Raw genomic sequence first — 15,499 nt, 5'->3', positions numbered from 1 at the left:
GAGTTGGCTTTCTAACTCATGTTCCCTAGAGCTCCAAGCATGTCCTTCTTTCTCATTTCTGAGCCTCTGTTTAGGTTGCTGCCTCTCACCTTCCAAATGCTATTCACTTTTCAAGGTTCAATTTAATAAGGCTTCTATGAGGCATTCCCAAATTACTCAGGCCCACTGTCACTTCCCTTTATTCTGATACTCTAGTGGATATTATCTGTAACCACAAATTTTAGCAAGTTTTATATAGATCTTCATGTTTATTCATCTGAACCTACAATCCAGACAAATAAAACCATTACTTAAACATGCTCCACTCCATCCCACAGTTACATCTTTATTAAACTATTTCCTCTCCCTTATCCACATCTGCTCAGCACCAACCTTTAAAATTCCATATCCCAGCTTCTCCAAAAAGTCCTTGATCTCTGGCCTCCCAGCTAGATGTAACTCCCCATTCTCAGAATCCTATAGTATTCCATCTGACCTCTTTAATAACAATTTTTGTCTCCTGCTCGTCTAAATTATTACCTCTTTAAGGGTTTGCATGTTGTTCATTTATGTGTCACACTATCTTGCACTACTATATATACTTGCACTACACAATGTTTGAAATACTGAATATTTTTTAAAGAGAACAAATACTTATGAAGCCTCAAGTACAGACAGAGAATTGGGTTAGACACTACTGGCAGTAAAACTACTACCACAAAACATGGTCCTTTCCCAGAAATGCAACTATCTTATGCTCCCAAGTAGACCATAAATTCAGTAAGATTACATTTACATTATACATTTCTTGTACGGCCACAACAGCACCTAACTCCAAGTTAGGCACATAATAAAAATGCACTGATTTGCACTAAGGTGATAATTTTCTAGGCTGACAACATTCATCACATAACAATGATAGATCTTTAGTGTTAGGATGATGGTAACTCATTCTAATAATTAACTGTGCAGTTTTAAACAAATTCTATTTTAAGTCAAAATAACTCTCAGCAATCTTTACTTTTTAAAATTAAACAGTGACTTTCATACACTAAAAATTACAACTGTATATACAATTTAATTAATCAAAACCTTTTTAACAGGCAAGTATCATTTCCAAAATGTTTTTAATATTAACAAAGAAAACACGTGACAAACAAAAACTAACCTCAGGTCCTGAATGTATAGACAGGAAACTTTCCACAGCAGTCAATGTACCTAAAAGAGAAGGAAAATGGTAAAAGTAAAATCAAATAAAAATCTATTAACCCAGGGTAAGTAATAATAAGCTATTCCTATTCATTTAGGGAACATTTTTATTAGGCCTACAGTGATTTAATCAGGAATATCTGTGCTATAATGGTATTATTAGGTTATTGTAAACAGATTTAAGGAGCAGCAAGAGCCAGATAAATTATCAGAAAAATAGTAGTTTAGTATAAATTAACTGCTGGTACTCACAAAATCTTTTCTAGTATTCCAACCGACATTGCAAAAAATCTCTTCCAATAAGGCAACAATTTAGCTCACTGATTCTAGAAGGCCATCAGTTCTCAAAACTACATCTATGGGAATTATTCTATTTTCCAATATGAGAGCTTTCAAGAAGACTCATTAGTAGTGACTTACAATGAATATACAGAAACCCTACCAAAATGGGCCTTTGTGATGGCTTATTAAATACTTAAAGTAAGGCTATTTAAATGAAATAAAAATATAATGAGTAAAAACAAAGTAGAAAACCAAGGCCAGAAAAAAAGGGGAGAAATCAATTATATTAACCATGAGGACTAATACATACGTATAGTGGTTAAGTATTTAATTAATCTTTGAGCTTATCGAGAGCAGTGAGACAAAAGAAAAACATAATGGGCTAGCTAATTCTCAAAATCTGATAAAATATATCAATTTGTTAAGAGACAGTATTCCTAGTTTTAATTCCAAGAGAAAATTAAAGCATGGGGCCTTAGAAAGTTGACACTGAGCAAGGTAACAAATAACCACACCATCCACAATGACGTTACAGCAGAAAAGAACTAAAGCCACATAAATATCACTTATCTGACACTGTCAAAAACCAAGAATAGATCATTAAACTCTAACTCACTGGAGAGGATTCTGAAGAGTTGTTAAGAGAAAGTGGCCTGGATACATGGCTCTTTGATCTAACCCTGTGCACAGAAATAACATGTATCGCCTAAGGCAGTATGTAATGAAATGTGAGCCACCTGAATCAACAATTAGCTGGGGTATTTGTTAAATGCTGACTCCTAGGTTTCAGTGTCTGAAAAAAAGTTTTAAAATAAATCTTAAAGTAATATTTCTCCCTTAAAAATAAAAAAGGACCTATTCAAAATAACAACTATTAAATATTTAAGAATAACCTCAATAAGAAACATGTAGGACCACCATGAAAAATAGTCTAAACTTTTTCAGTAAATGGAGATTTTTTTAGTAAGTTTTTTTAATAAATGGAAATATACCAGATCCATGGGTTGAAAACTAAATAAATATTTTAAAGATGTTCAATTCATGCCCTTCTCTTTATTGGGAATGGTTCCAGCGTTTCATCATCAAGTATGATGTTGGCTACTGCTTTCTGACATTCACTGTGTTAAGAAAGTATTCTATTCCTCAATTTCTAAAAATCTAAAATCAATAAATGGCGAGCATGCACGTTACCTTTGTTGAGCTTTGGTTTCAGAGTTACCTTTCTAATATAAACTGGAACACTTTCCATATTTTTAAGCTCTAGAATGGTTTATATAGAATTGGACTTACTTGCTTCAGGTCATTTTATAAAGGAACACTTTTTATGTATGTATAACATTCCACTGTTTTACTATAATAGTGATTTTTTTCCATTCTTATTGTCTCCATTTTATAAATGAGCTAAAAAAGATGTCAAAAACCTTGTTCAATACTTTCTAGCTTTGTTCGTTAAAAAAAATTAAAACTTTCCAATTATAGTATGTGTATAAATTATACTTTAAGATGTATTAATTCCTAAACAAAGCAAGTTTGAATTTATAATGCCTGCCAAAAATTTTTTTCCAGAAATTTTATAGCTATAACCACAACTAAATTCTAATGGAGAATTCCTTCCTTTAGAACACTTATAGTACTATCCATACCTCAAAAAACAATAGTGTCAATATCATTTTCTAACAAGTACAGCTATATTAAAAACAAAGTATGTGTTTTAATACTACCCATTAATAGTTCTGTTCCTTTTCTCAAGAAGATTTTAGTTCACCACAATTACAAACATGAAACACCTCTATTTTAAATTCCATTATTGCTTCTTGATCAATAATTACCATTCATTTTATTTCTGGTATATATTACTCCCAGATCTGCTGGAATGGAGTCAAAGCCACTGCTTCCAACAATATAAGCCCCTTTTTCTGCAGCTTTCTCATGATACTTCCAATACATTAGTTCCAGAAACTAAAGATTCAAGACAAAAGATCTGAATCAGAGTTATGGAGAAACATCTAGACCAAAATTAAATGATTTACCTTTAAAAACAAAGCAATTAAACTGTGAAAATGCTAACCAAGATGGCTCTGCAGCAAAATATTAACTGTCAAAGAGTTGGCACTTACTCAGCAAACATACCTACTATGTTCCAGGTGATGTGAGAGGTATGCAGATCTGACTTAATTCATTTTTTAGAATGACTTTTAAATGCAAAAGTAATACCTATTATGAAAAATTAATATATAAAAGTTCAAAGAAAACAAAAAAAAGTTACCGCGAATCACATCTTCCAGATGAACATCATTACAGACATATATCTGTGCACATATGTAAGTAGAAAGAGTGGTAGGAAAGGAGGGAACGCAAGAAGGGAATAGTGTCTGTTCAAATTCTCTGCCTGTTTTTTTTAAAAAACAGTTTCAGATTTACAGAAAAAAATTGAGTACTAGAGAGTTCCTAGGTACTCCACACTCAGTTAACCTTATCATTACATCTTTTACATTAACATCTATTATAATTAATGAACCAATACTGATACATTATTACTAACTAAAGTCCCTATTTTGTTCAGGTTTCCTCAGTTTTTATCTAATGTCCTTCTTCTGTCCAGGATCCCATTCAGGATACCATACTACATTTAGTTGTCATGCCTCCTTAGGCTCCGTGGGCTGTGATGGTTTCTCAGACTTTCCTGGGTTTTGATGACGTTTACAGTAGTGGTCAGGTACTTTGTAGAATGCCCCTCTATTGGAAATTATCGCATGATTTTCTCATGACTACACTAGAGTTACAGGTTTTGGGGAGGAAGACAGGGTAAAGTGCCATTTCCTGATGTCATATCAAGAGTACATACTATCTCACAGACATAGAAAATAAACTTATGGTTACCAAAGTGGGAGGGAGGGAGAGATGGATAAATTAGGAGTATGGGATTAAAAGATACACACCACTATGTATAAAATAGATAAACAACAAGGATTTACTGTGTAGCACAGGGAACTATATTCAGTATCTTGTAATACCCTATAATGGAAAAGGATCTGAAAAAATATATATATATAGCTGAAACACTTTGTTGTACATCTGAAACTAACACAATATTGTAAATCATTAAAAAAAAAAAGAGTACATACTATCAACATAATTTCTCACTGGTGATGTTGACCCTGAATACCTGGCTGAGGCAGCGTTTGTCTGGTGGCTCCACTGTACAGTTTCCCACCCCCCCCTTCCATACTGTACTCACTGGAAGGCAGCGACTGTGCAGCCCACACATAAAGAGGGAGGAGTGAAGCTCCCCCTCCTCGAGGGCACAGGAGTTACGTGAATTATGTGGAATTCTGAACAGGTGATTTGCCTCTTTTCTTCCCTTTGCCCATTTTAAATTGGGTTATTTAAGTTTGTATTTTTGACTTATATATATTCTGGATCATTACTAGGTTTTGATGCCACGTTCATGGTACTTTATAAGATAACTTAGAAGCTTTCCACCATTTTCTTTGCTCTAGAATATTTTAAATAAGATAGGAATCAGTTTCTTTTACATTCATATTTCCTACCTCTTCTTTTATCAGTCTTGGTAATTTACACTTTCTTAACACTTTCCAATATACATCACCAACTGATAAGCTCTAAGTATGTATATACCGGCACACTGATGATGGTACTCAGCAGAGACTATAGGGACATATGAGGTTACAGTTATAAAGGAGCTAGTGTAGCTCAGTGCTTATTAACACTCCACTTCCTGCAGTGTTAATTCAGGCAAACCTCAATGCAAGTCCTAGTTTTTCTACTTAATGGTTGCATGACTCTGAGCAAGTTTTATTTTAATTAATTCTGTTTACAGCATGCAGTAGCAATATAAATCAACACATCCTATACACAAAAGCCATGGAAGAAATCAGGATGTAGGGAAGAAAAATTCAAGAAAACTGAAGCTAAGACCTTACCATCATGCTCTCCTTCAAGCTTTCAATGAAATACCATCTCTAAATGCTACGGAGTCATCACCTTCTAAAATCTGTCTGCAAAATTACACTAAATATTTTTCACTTTAACAGAAAGTTGTATTGTTAATTTTGTTCCTTCTTTTCCATTTTACATACCTGAGGTTCTCCACAGATGTCAATATAGCTAGTTCCATTTTCAACACATGCTTTTACTACAGGTTCTCCATAAAATCGGTACTGGGGGAATAAAGAAAACCAACAGTTTACTCTTACTTAGCAAGCTTAAATGAAGGAATACCATTGAGTATTGGAAGTACAGTCTTCACTATTAAGAAATCAAATATTAATAAAGTAGCCTAATGAGAAAATAATGTAAACTGCAATTTACTGACTCTCACAGTGTAAATAAAAGCATGATGGAATTACCTCTAACTGAAGACAAAGTCGGAAGTTTTACAAAAGAAGTGACTCATTTGAGTTGAATTCTGAAGAACAGTAAGGATTTGCCAGGAAAAAGAAAATCCAAATAAAGGGAAAATTATATGTAAAAGTGTAAAAAAGGGTGATACTCAGGATAGCTGCAGCACAGAGTAGTGGAGAGGGAAGTGGTAAGAGATGAATCTGGAAAGAAGCACTTGGGCCAGATCAGGAACGACCCTGAGTGCCATGTTATCAAGACTGAACTTTATCTTTTCTGCATTGCTGAGCCCTCCTAGAGTATTTTAAACAGGACAGTAGTGGAACGTTTATAACACAGACATATCACTCTGCCTGTGGTATTGGAAAACAAAACTCATGGCACGTAAGAAATGAAGGACAAAACTAAGGAAGCGGAAGGATATACTAAGAGTGAGATATACTTAAAAGACAGAAATGACTGGACTTCCTGATTAGCTGGACATGGGGACCAACAACTAATGGCAGTATTAGCAAAATAAAGAAAGGACAAAGAGGTTTGGAGGGGATAAGTTTAATATTGTACAAAGTAGCTATTCTGAGCCTGTATGATTTTGGATCTCCCGAACTATTTGTTGCTCAAACTCAAGGAATTAAAATTTAAGAATTTTTCTATAATAGTTAATACATCAGAGTCAGTCCCATTTCAAAGGAAGCATGACGAATTTTCCCTTTGTGAGGGAAGGGTCAGCGGAAGCATAAACTCCTCTGCTCCTCTCATTCCTCACAGCAAAAGATGGAGAAAGGAGATGGTCTGCTTCTTCTAGCCTTCAAGAAACAGGTAAAGGGACACTTCAAAGAAAAGACAGGGCACTACAGGGATTGACCTCTTCAAGTGGGTCACCTAGGCTCCTCTCTACCTGACTCCACAGCCTCAGCTCCACGTCCTCCTACCCCTTCTTAAAAACAGCAAATGACACTGGAATTACAGGACTAGAGAAGTGTGTTTAAGTTCTAGTTCATCCTCTGCTATTCACCAACCATGCAAAATTACTGAAGCACTTAACTTCTGAGGCAACGTAGTACAGCGGAACAAACAAGGGCTTTCAAGGCAGCAGGACCCAAGTTCACATTCTAAATCCATCATCTACTAAATTGTATGAATTTATTTACAAATGACATACGTGGACTACTATACTAATAAAATATACACTTTAAACATACATAAAATGGACATAAAGTTGAAATTAAAATAAGTACAAGTCAAAGCTCTATTTTCTTTCTGTACCCAATGGATCATCTTGGGTAATCTTTACACATATCCATTTGAAACTCACTTAGCAATTTCCTTGGCCTTTGGTTATTTTACCCCCGAATACCTCAAGTTGCCCCGTAGTTCACCTGGGTCAGAATCAGCTGGGTCGCTCGTTAAACATGCTGGTTACTCAGTCCCACCCCAACTCCCTCCAGTAATAAGTTTTCTGGGGTAGACTGCAGTAACCTGCATTTTAAATGAGCCTCACTGGTGACTCTTACATACGTTAGAGGTGGAGAATCACCTCCCTAGACATTCTCCCTGGAAAAATCTCACCAACTTTCTGGATTTCAACTACAACATGTATGCTGATGACGTCCAACTCCTATCTCCAGAGCTGCTCACTGATGAGGTTGCCTCATCTGTGGCTTCTGTTATAAACTTCAGGACCCGCAAGAGCACAGGACATGGGGCAAAACGAATTTCACTTGGCTTCTTTTTCTCTCCTCTATTTCCTCGTCACCCTGACTTCCTCACTTGCTTAAAAAAATAATTCCACTATATAGTACCCATTTCCTGTCTTAATTCAAAAATATCTAGCAGACACCTCAGTTTCAACACATCCAAAATCAGATTCATCATCTTTCTCTCAACAGCAGTTTTTCCCCCTCCACTTCCTAGCACAGGAGACAATAAAGAATAATGCTTACAAGTATTCATTCAGTCATTTTCTGTATATTTCGACATAATACTTGTTTACATATGCCTGACTAGTTTTACAGCTATCATTTAGCTCTCACTAAAGAGGCCCTCACAAAATAGAGAAATGGGTAAAAAAAAATACCTTCAAAGAAACAAATTATGACACCAAAACTGGTAAACTGGAGTCTACCCCTGGGAGTATAATTCATATTACAAAGTGAAAACGACCTTCCAAGTAGAGCTTAGGGAGGAGGCATGTTTTGGGGGCAGAAAGCTAGAGATGCCTATAAACCATCCAACTGGAAACATCCAGAAGGTAATTTGATCCACCAGTCTGGAGTTTAAGGGGTAGTTCCTCAGTGGAAATAAATTAATGTAGGCATCATCAGCAAACAGATGGTATTGAAAGCCATGGCTTTCAATTCTTTCTGACTACAACCCACCCTAAGAAATTCATTACACATAGTAGCTCCACCCACAAATATATCTGACACAAAAGCTTCATGAACCAGTACTTGCCTGTATTACGTGTAATTCACCCTATTTTCTATTTCAGTCTGTCTGATTTTTCTTTTCAATGCCTAATCTTAACGTACTGAACTGATTTCACAAAGTTTAAAAAATACTGGCCCAGTTACAGTTTCTGTTTGGGATGGTGAAAACGTTCTGGAAATAAAGAGGTGACAGTTATATAAGATTGTGAATGTACTTAATGTCATTGAAGTGTATACTTAGAAATGGTTAAAATGCTAAATTTTATGTTATGTATATTTTACCACAATAATAATAATATTAAAAAATGGTCCAGGGAATATAAACAGAAAAGAGTTTCTAAGGCTTAAGCTCTGAGACCTCTGGCATTCACAGGAGGATAAAAAGATCCAACAGAGGAGACCGAGACAAAGCTGGTGGAGAAAAAGAAAACCAGGAGAGGGCAAGAATTCAGATACCAAGTGAAGAAAGGAAAAAGTGATCAACTGTCACAAATGCTGAGAGGTCTGATTAAGATGAGGACTGAGAACTGACGACTGGATTCGATAGGACAGGGATGCTGGCAGAGTAGTTTCAATTAAGGAGTATGGATAAAAGCCTGACAAGACTAGATAGAGGAGGAGGTGAGGGAGTGGAGACAGTAAGTAAGGCGAACTCTTTCAAGGAGTTTTGCTAAAAAGGGGCACAGAAAAATGGGAGTAGTTAGAGGAGCATGCAGAATTCAGAGAAGTTTTTCTTTAAATGGGAGATATAATCCCACATTTGTATGTTGAGAGAAATAATCCAATCAAGAGGCAAAATTTGATGAGAATAAGAATATGTGTAACTGTAAACCTGTAAATATAAAGTCTTTGAATACCATGTCCATGAGAAGCAGGGGTAGTTTTTCCCTGTAAAAGGAGATAAGGCAGAGTCAGGATACAATGCAGATAGGAAGATCTGGTGATATAAATTCTCTTCTGACAGCTTGTATGTTCATAGTTTAAAAAAAAAAAAAAGGAAAGAAAGAAAGGAAGGGAGGGAGAAAGGAAAGAAGGAAGGAAGAAAATCACGAGGTAAGAGTGAGGAAAAAGGAAGAAAGGGGTGGAATGCTAAAAGTATGCTAATGCATCGGGATGCATTTTTCTCCAGCCAGACTGGGTTACACATGTTCAGGTAGAGTAAGCAGCGAGCTGGAATAACCAGGGCTGGGGTTTCTCCAGAGTACTTGGGAGGGAGGGACAAGCTGGCTGGGGATATATATAAGACAGTGATTCAAGCAACGAACCACAGACCACATTCTAAACTAGTTAATGAAATAAACAATAGAAATACATTTCATTTGATGACAATCAAAAACCTTTCTGGTTTCCTTTGATGAAATTATCAACAATTTTCTAGATGCTTAGTTTTCAAATGTTTTGACAATTGAGGAAGCTTCCTCAGATCCATAAATGTCACCAACGTTCACCCTGTTACACAGACCACAAGTGTCTCTTTCATATCCAGTCCAACAGCAGCAGCTAGAGGTTCTCCTTTCAAAATATCCGCTTTCAACCACTTCTCACCACCTCTAACACTCCTACCCTGTGCTTGGCTTGCTTGGCCCATTCCACTGTTGGTTGCCTACCATCTATTTTTCCTCTCAGAAACCAAAGAACTTCAAATACGTAAATCAAGTCATGCCCTTGCTTTTAACCATTCAATGGCTCTTTCATATTTAGAAGGAAACCCAAACCCTGATCTTGACCTTGCAGACCTAACCACCTAGTTCCTAGGTACCTCTCCAGTCTAACTCCCCACCTCTCTGCCCTGCTCACGCCCAACCATGCGGGCCTCTCTCACATCCCTCAGTCTGGCCAAGCACATGCTCATCTCAGGACCTTTGTATTTGCTCTTTCCTGGAACACCCTCTCCTCAAATACTCGCAGGATTTACTCCCTCACTGCATTCAGGTCCCTATGCAAATTTCAGTTCCTCACAGAGACCTTCCCTGACCATCCATCTCATAGAGACTGGTATGCCAATCTTCTTATCTCCCTTCCCTGTTTTATTTTTCTTCAAAGCACCTGTCACTTACTATTATAACATTATTTTTCTGTCTCCCCGCTGGACTGTAAGCTCCATGAGGGGTTTTCTGTCTTATTCACCATTATGTCCGTAGACTAGTTCAGTGTACATATAATAAACACTCAATAAACATTTACTGAATAAATGAACAAATCCTTTTTTAATATCTTTCTTTGTACATGCACTAACATATGTACTGGTACAGTAATACAGAATGTAATTTAAAAACAAATAAAAAGTAAATTATGGGTACATGCTCAAACTTTTTTAGTTAAGGGGCATGCAGCACAAAAAAAAAGTCTGGCAATTATAGCTGTAACCACTAAATAAACCAGCACACATTCCTGGAGTCTAGTGTCACTCTCTCTCTCAGGAGACTTTGGTCATATCCATTTGCTTCTCATGAGAAGTAAAAACTCCCCAAACGGGGTTAAGGCCCTGAATCAATTCTTCTGTCCCCTGTCCTTATGTTTCTCTGGAATATAAAATACCAGATTCTGCTAGAAATGAATAGACTGTTTGTTCTGATTCAAAGAAGGGCAGATTACTTACTGGTCCTACACAGTTGAGGACAACTGTTGCCTGTTTAGCCATTTCATCAAGTGAGGCTGGATTAGTGATATCACAAATTATTATTCCAACTTCAGATGACAGTGTCGGCCTTCCTAAAATAAGAAATAAACTGTTTTAAGCAAATCCCGATACAGTATTAGATCGCCCAGCCCTTCTTTTCAAAATAACCAGTGACGGCAAATTTACTAAATATACTAAAAGCTAATTCTCCCTCTCAAACAAAAGATAAAACTGTTTTTAACCAGGTAATTAAAAAAATGGAAAAAACTATGACGAAAATGGAGTTAAAACTAAGAGTTAATAAAACACATTACTAAACTTTAAAAGAAAATCTAAGATAAGGAATGTGTAAATGACAACTCTATGCAAAATGCCAATTTTACAAGTTTTCAGATACTGAGAAGACGATTTTCCTGACCTCCTCTCCAGGAAGAATTATACTATTATACTGTAAAAGTAGTTTCTCATCAACGATTGAACAACTACAAACGATAAAATTATGAGGAGGGGAGTTAACATCAACATAATGAAACAAAAGAGGACTGAGGTAAAAAACAGTCTAGGGAAGAACACTCAGGTTCATAATAAGGAAATAACTGGAATAAACTGAATCAATAGAGTAATGCAGGTTTCATGGCTCAAGGTGTATTTCCTGCAATAACCTGATCTGGGCACTACAAATGGTAGGCAACTAGGCTATACCTGTACAGTCTCGTTGAACAGAAAAGAAGAAAGGGAAGCATATATTTTAGTCGTGAAGGTATTTCTCTTGGACAAGTAAAGAAAGACCAAAAAGCTCTTTGGTCAAGATTCTGTACTTGGGAGTGGCAGCAGGAGAGCTGTATGAGAGTCCAGCCTACATGGTATCTTCTGTACCAACCACAAACAAAACAGGTTCCAAAAACAGGGCTCTGTGTGGAATTATAAGGAAGTGAGATGAAGGTGAAGGAGAAGAACGAAGTATGCCCGAAACTCTAATAGGTGCTGTCTGTCTTTATGACAGGGCAGTAGGGTGGAAAACTGACAGCCAAAGTTAAAGGCGACTGACTCCTAACTTAGATGTTCCCACCACGGGGAACATGGGTAGGGTCTGTGTGTGTGTGTCTCTCTCTGCCACATCTGTATCCCCAGCATTTAGACTAGCACCTGACATTTAAAAGACCACTCAATAAAAACAGGCTGAATGAATGCCGAAAGAGTAAGTAAACGGCCGAAACAAAAACACCAAAAAAATGTTTGGATGAAGAGTGGGACTGCTGGAGAATGCTTACAAGTAAAAATTAAATTAAAAAGTAAAGCCACAGCAACGTTCTCCGCAAAACTCCTAAGCTTCCTCTCCCATCTCCAAAACACAAGGCAAAGGGAGAGCACAAACCATCCTGAAGGAACCAGTGCTCTACTTTTGTACCCGATCAGACATCAAGAGACTTCCAGGCCCACCAGGTTACCCCTGCTCTAGAAGGGGACGGAGCAGAGAAAGGAAAAACTAAAGTTCCTACTTCGCCAGTGGGGATTCCCTAACTATGGGAGAAATTCAAGGGGAGATGTCTCTCTCTCTCTCTCTTGTTTGTTTAGGGAACGGAACGAAGCTCTGACGCCATCAGGAGCCCCGTGCTCCTCCTCCTGGCCGCTAACAGCGTTGGGGAGCTCGAGGGGCACCCAGGGAGAGAACCTCTCATTTCAGGCGACCGAAACCCCTCAGCCGGGAGAAGGGGGCTTGGGGATGAGAGCCGCGGCGGTGGGGCCGAGACCGGGGTCCCGGGGCCCCGTCCCAGTCGCCCCCTTTACCCAGCTTCACGGCAGCCCTCTCCAGGACTCGCTGCAGCTTCTCCCGAGAACGGCCCGCCACAGCCCAGGGCAGGCGGGAGCTCCGCTCCGGGGACACCTGCTCCCGGGCCACCTCCTCGGTCACGAACTGGCCGGTAAAGCCAGAGGCGCCGAACACCACCAGGTGGAAAGGCCTCTGCTGGGTCGCCATTACGAGCCCACAGCGATGCAAGGACCAGAACGGGATGAGTCCACGGCGCCTGCGCCTCAAGCAGCGACCCCAAGCTCCGGCACAGCAACCGCCTCCTCCGCGGCCGCTGCGGTCTCCGCTGCCTGCGCGCCGCGTTCCCGAAGGCCAGCGCGCGCCGCTGCGCCGAGGCCCCGCCCACGCCGCCTATTTCTGGCAGCGCCGCTACGCCTCCTTCTCTTCTGCGGTGTACGCCGCACTGCTGCTGGCGGCCGTGGCTCGCGAGGCCTGTGTGCTTGGGGGGCTGGCGGCAGCAGGCGGCGGCCCATCCTCCGCCCGTTGTTGGTCCTGCATAGCTCTGACTGCCCCAGGCGTTGAATCTTTTCGCTCTCCCGAAGGTTGTAGGGAGCTACGCAAGGAGAGAGCTCACGAAAACCTTCTGACGGCTGAGAGCACTTCCCGCGCTGAAACCCCCTTTTTTTTTTTTTATTTTCGAAGCACGTTGTCTAAGGGGGTGTCTGCGGAGCCAGGTGGAGGTTGAGGGTGGACACGGAGTCTGGGGTCCGCCCTCTGTCGTAGGCCCCGCCTCCACCGCCTCGGTGCCCGTCACCTCCGGGACCCCCTTGGTGATGCGACACACAGTTAATGGTGAACCTCCGCCGGAAAGAAACTCCCAGAGTTGTCGTGCCTTTGAGCTGTGAGGTAAAGATGAATGGTGGTTCAGGACGTCCTCGAAATGCAGAAGAAATCAAAAGTTTCTTGAGCAGTCTTTATTTATATAGTCAAAAACGTTTTAATATAAATAAATGAATAAGTGAATACATAAATAAACGGGGGAGAAGAGACACATCTCCCAGTACAGAGGCATTCCAAATAATTTGTGTCGTTACGACCTTCTCCAGGAGAAGAGTTTAACTCCCTCCCCTTTGAATATAGGCTTTGCTTAGTGACATACTTTAAAGAGAAGAATGTGGAAAGGGGGAGGAGGGGTGGGAAAGAGAAACCAGGTAAAAATTACCCTGGCCAAATGATCAAGGTTAACATCATCAATACATCATGTTGATAGCACACATCCTTAATATGATGTGATAAGAATGATAGATACTTCATCTCTGTCGGGTTCCTCCCCCAAACTCATAACCTCATTCTAACCATGTTGAATATTCTAGAAAATACCTGCCCAATACTCCCCAAAATGTCAAAGTCGTGAAAAAACAAGGGTGGTAGGAGAAACTGTCAGTAACTAAAGGAGCCTAAAGGGACATGATGACTAAATGTAATGTGGCATCCTGGATGGGACCCTGGAACAGAAAAAGGACATCAAAGAAATGCTAGTGAAATCCAAATGAAGTGTGTTTAGCTAATCACAATGCACCAATATTGGTTTCTTATTTGTGACAAAGGTACCAAAGTAGAGTTAAATGTTAACAGTAGGGAAGACTGGTGAGAGGTGTAGAGAACGCTCTGTACTATCTTTAACTTTTCTGTAAATCTAAAATGATTGTAAAATTTAACATGTAATTTTTTTTTTAATAATAGTGATTTTAAGACAGTTTATTTTATTTTATTTATTTATTTATTTATGGCCGCGTTGGGTCTTCGTTGGTGCACGCGGGCTTTCTCTCGTTGCAGCGAGCGGGGGCTACTCTTCGTTGCGGTGTGCCGGCTTCTCATTGCAGTGGCTTCTCTTTGTTGCATGGGCTCTAGGTGCAGGGGCTTCAGTAGTTGTGGCTCGCGGGCTCTAGAGCGCAGGCTCAGTAGTTGTGGCGCACGGGCTTAGTTGCTCCACAGCATGTGGGATCTTCCCAGACCAGGGCTCGAACCTGTGTCCCCTGCATTGGCAGGCAGATTCTTAACCACTGCACCACCAGGGAAACCCCAACATAGAATTTAAAAAGAATTTTGTGCATTTGTATCAGATGCATGTAAATATGTCATCTCATTTAATGCTATTCATCAAGCATTTCCAGAGAGCTTATGTGTGTCAAACTCTGAAATAGATCCTGGGAATACAATGATTCCCTAATTGGGGGATAAATAGTTTAATTGCAGTACATGTGGCAAATGAGGGGAGGCACTATCTCTAGGGCAGAAGAAACAAGAGAGGCGTATGCTAGGTTACGTGCTGTTGATGATGCCCAACTATGCCAGGGACCCCTGCGTGTGCAGTCATGGGTACAGTTCACTGAAGAGGGAGTCTTCCAAGGGAACTTGACTTTGATTTCAATTAGTAGAGCTTAGATATAGAAGGATTGAGAGAGGGACAGGTGTTTGTTTATTCATCCAATAAACATTCAGTGTGTGTGTCATATGTACCAGATCCAGAAACCAGGGCCAGATTTTGAAGTAAAGTTATATTAATAACCCTCATTAAAATATGAATAGATGGATGCTTTTTAAATTATGAAATATATTAATCACACAAAAATGGTAAAGCCAATAACAAATATGTACCCACCACACAACTTAAGAAAAATATTCCATGGAGTGAGGCTTCTGGGTACCCATCCCTGAACACATTTCCTTCCCCACCCCCTAGGTGGCCACTTGCCTCAGTTTGGTTTTATCATTCTTGTACATGTCTCCTGAGCACATGTGCAAGGGAATATTTTAATACATATCTAAGAATTAAAATAGTCCTAGAATATGCACATTTGAGATGTA

General features: G+C 39.3%; 1 protein-coding gene across 1 annotated transcript in view; it reads right to left on the bottom strand.

Annotated features, from left to right (window-relative positions):
* The window catches only part of SCCPDH (saccharopine dehydrogenase (putative)), a 45,560-nt gene extending 32,556 nt beyond the window's left edge, over positions 1 to 13,004 (bottom strand). The window contains exons 1-5 of the mRNA XM_036868044.1: positions 12,670 to 13,004; positions 10,861 to 10,973; positions 5,571 to 5,651; positions 3,300 to 3,429; positions 1,148 to 1,197 (exon numbers count right to left, since the gene is read on the bottom strand). Coding sequence (XP_036723939.1) covers positions 1,148 to 1,197; positions 3,300 to 3,429; positions 5,571 to 5,651; positions 10,861 to 10,973; positions 12,670 to 12,859 — 564 coding nt within the window. The 5' untranslated portion in view covers positions 12,860 to 13,004. The remainder of the gene's footprint in view (positions 1 to 1,147; positions 1,198 to 3,299; positions 3,430 to 5,570; positions 5,652 to 10,860; positions 10,974 to 12,669) is intronic.
* Between the last annotated feature and the right edge of the window lie 2,495 nt (positions 13,005 to 15,499).

The sequence above is a fragment of the Balaenoptera musculus genome, chromosome 1, assembly GCF_009873245.2.
Source record: "Balaenoptera musculus isolate JJ_BM4_2016_0621 chromosome 1, mBalMus1.pri.v3, whole genome shotgun sequence".
In the NCBI taxonomy this organism is placed as follows: Eukaryota; Metazoa; Chordata; class Mammalia; order Artiodactyla; family Balaenopteridae; genus Balaenoptera; species Balaenoptera musculus.
This window is presented reverse-complemented; position numbering and strand designations above follow the sequence as displayed.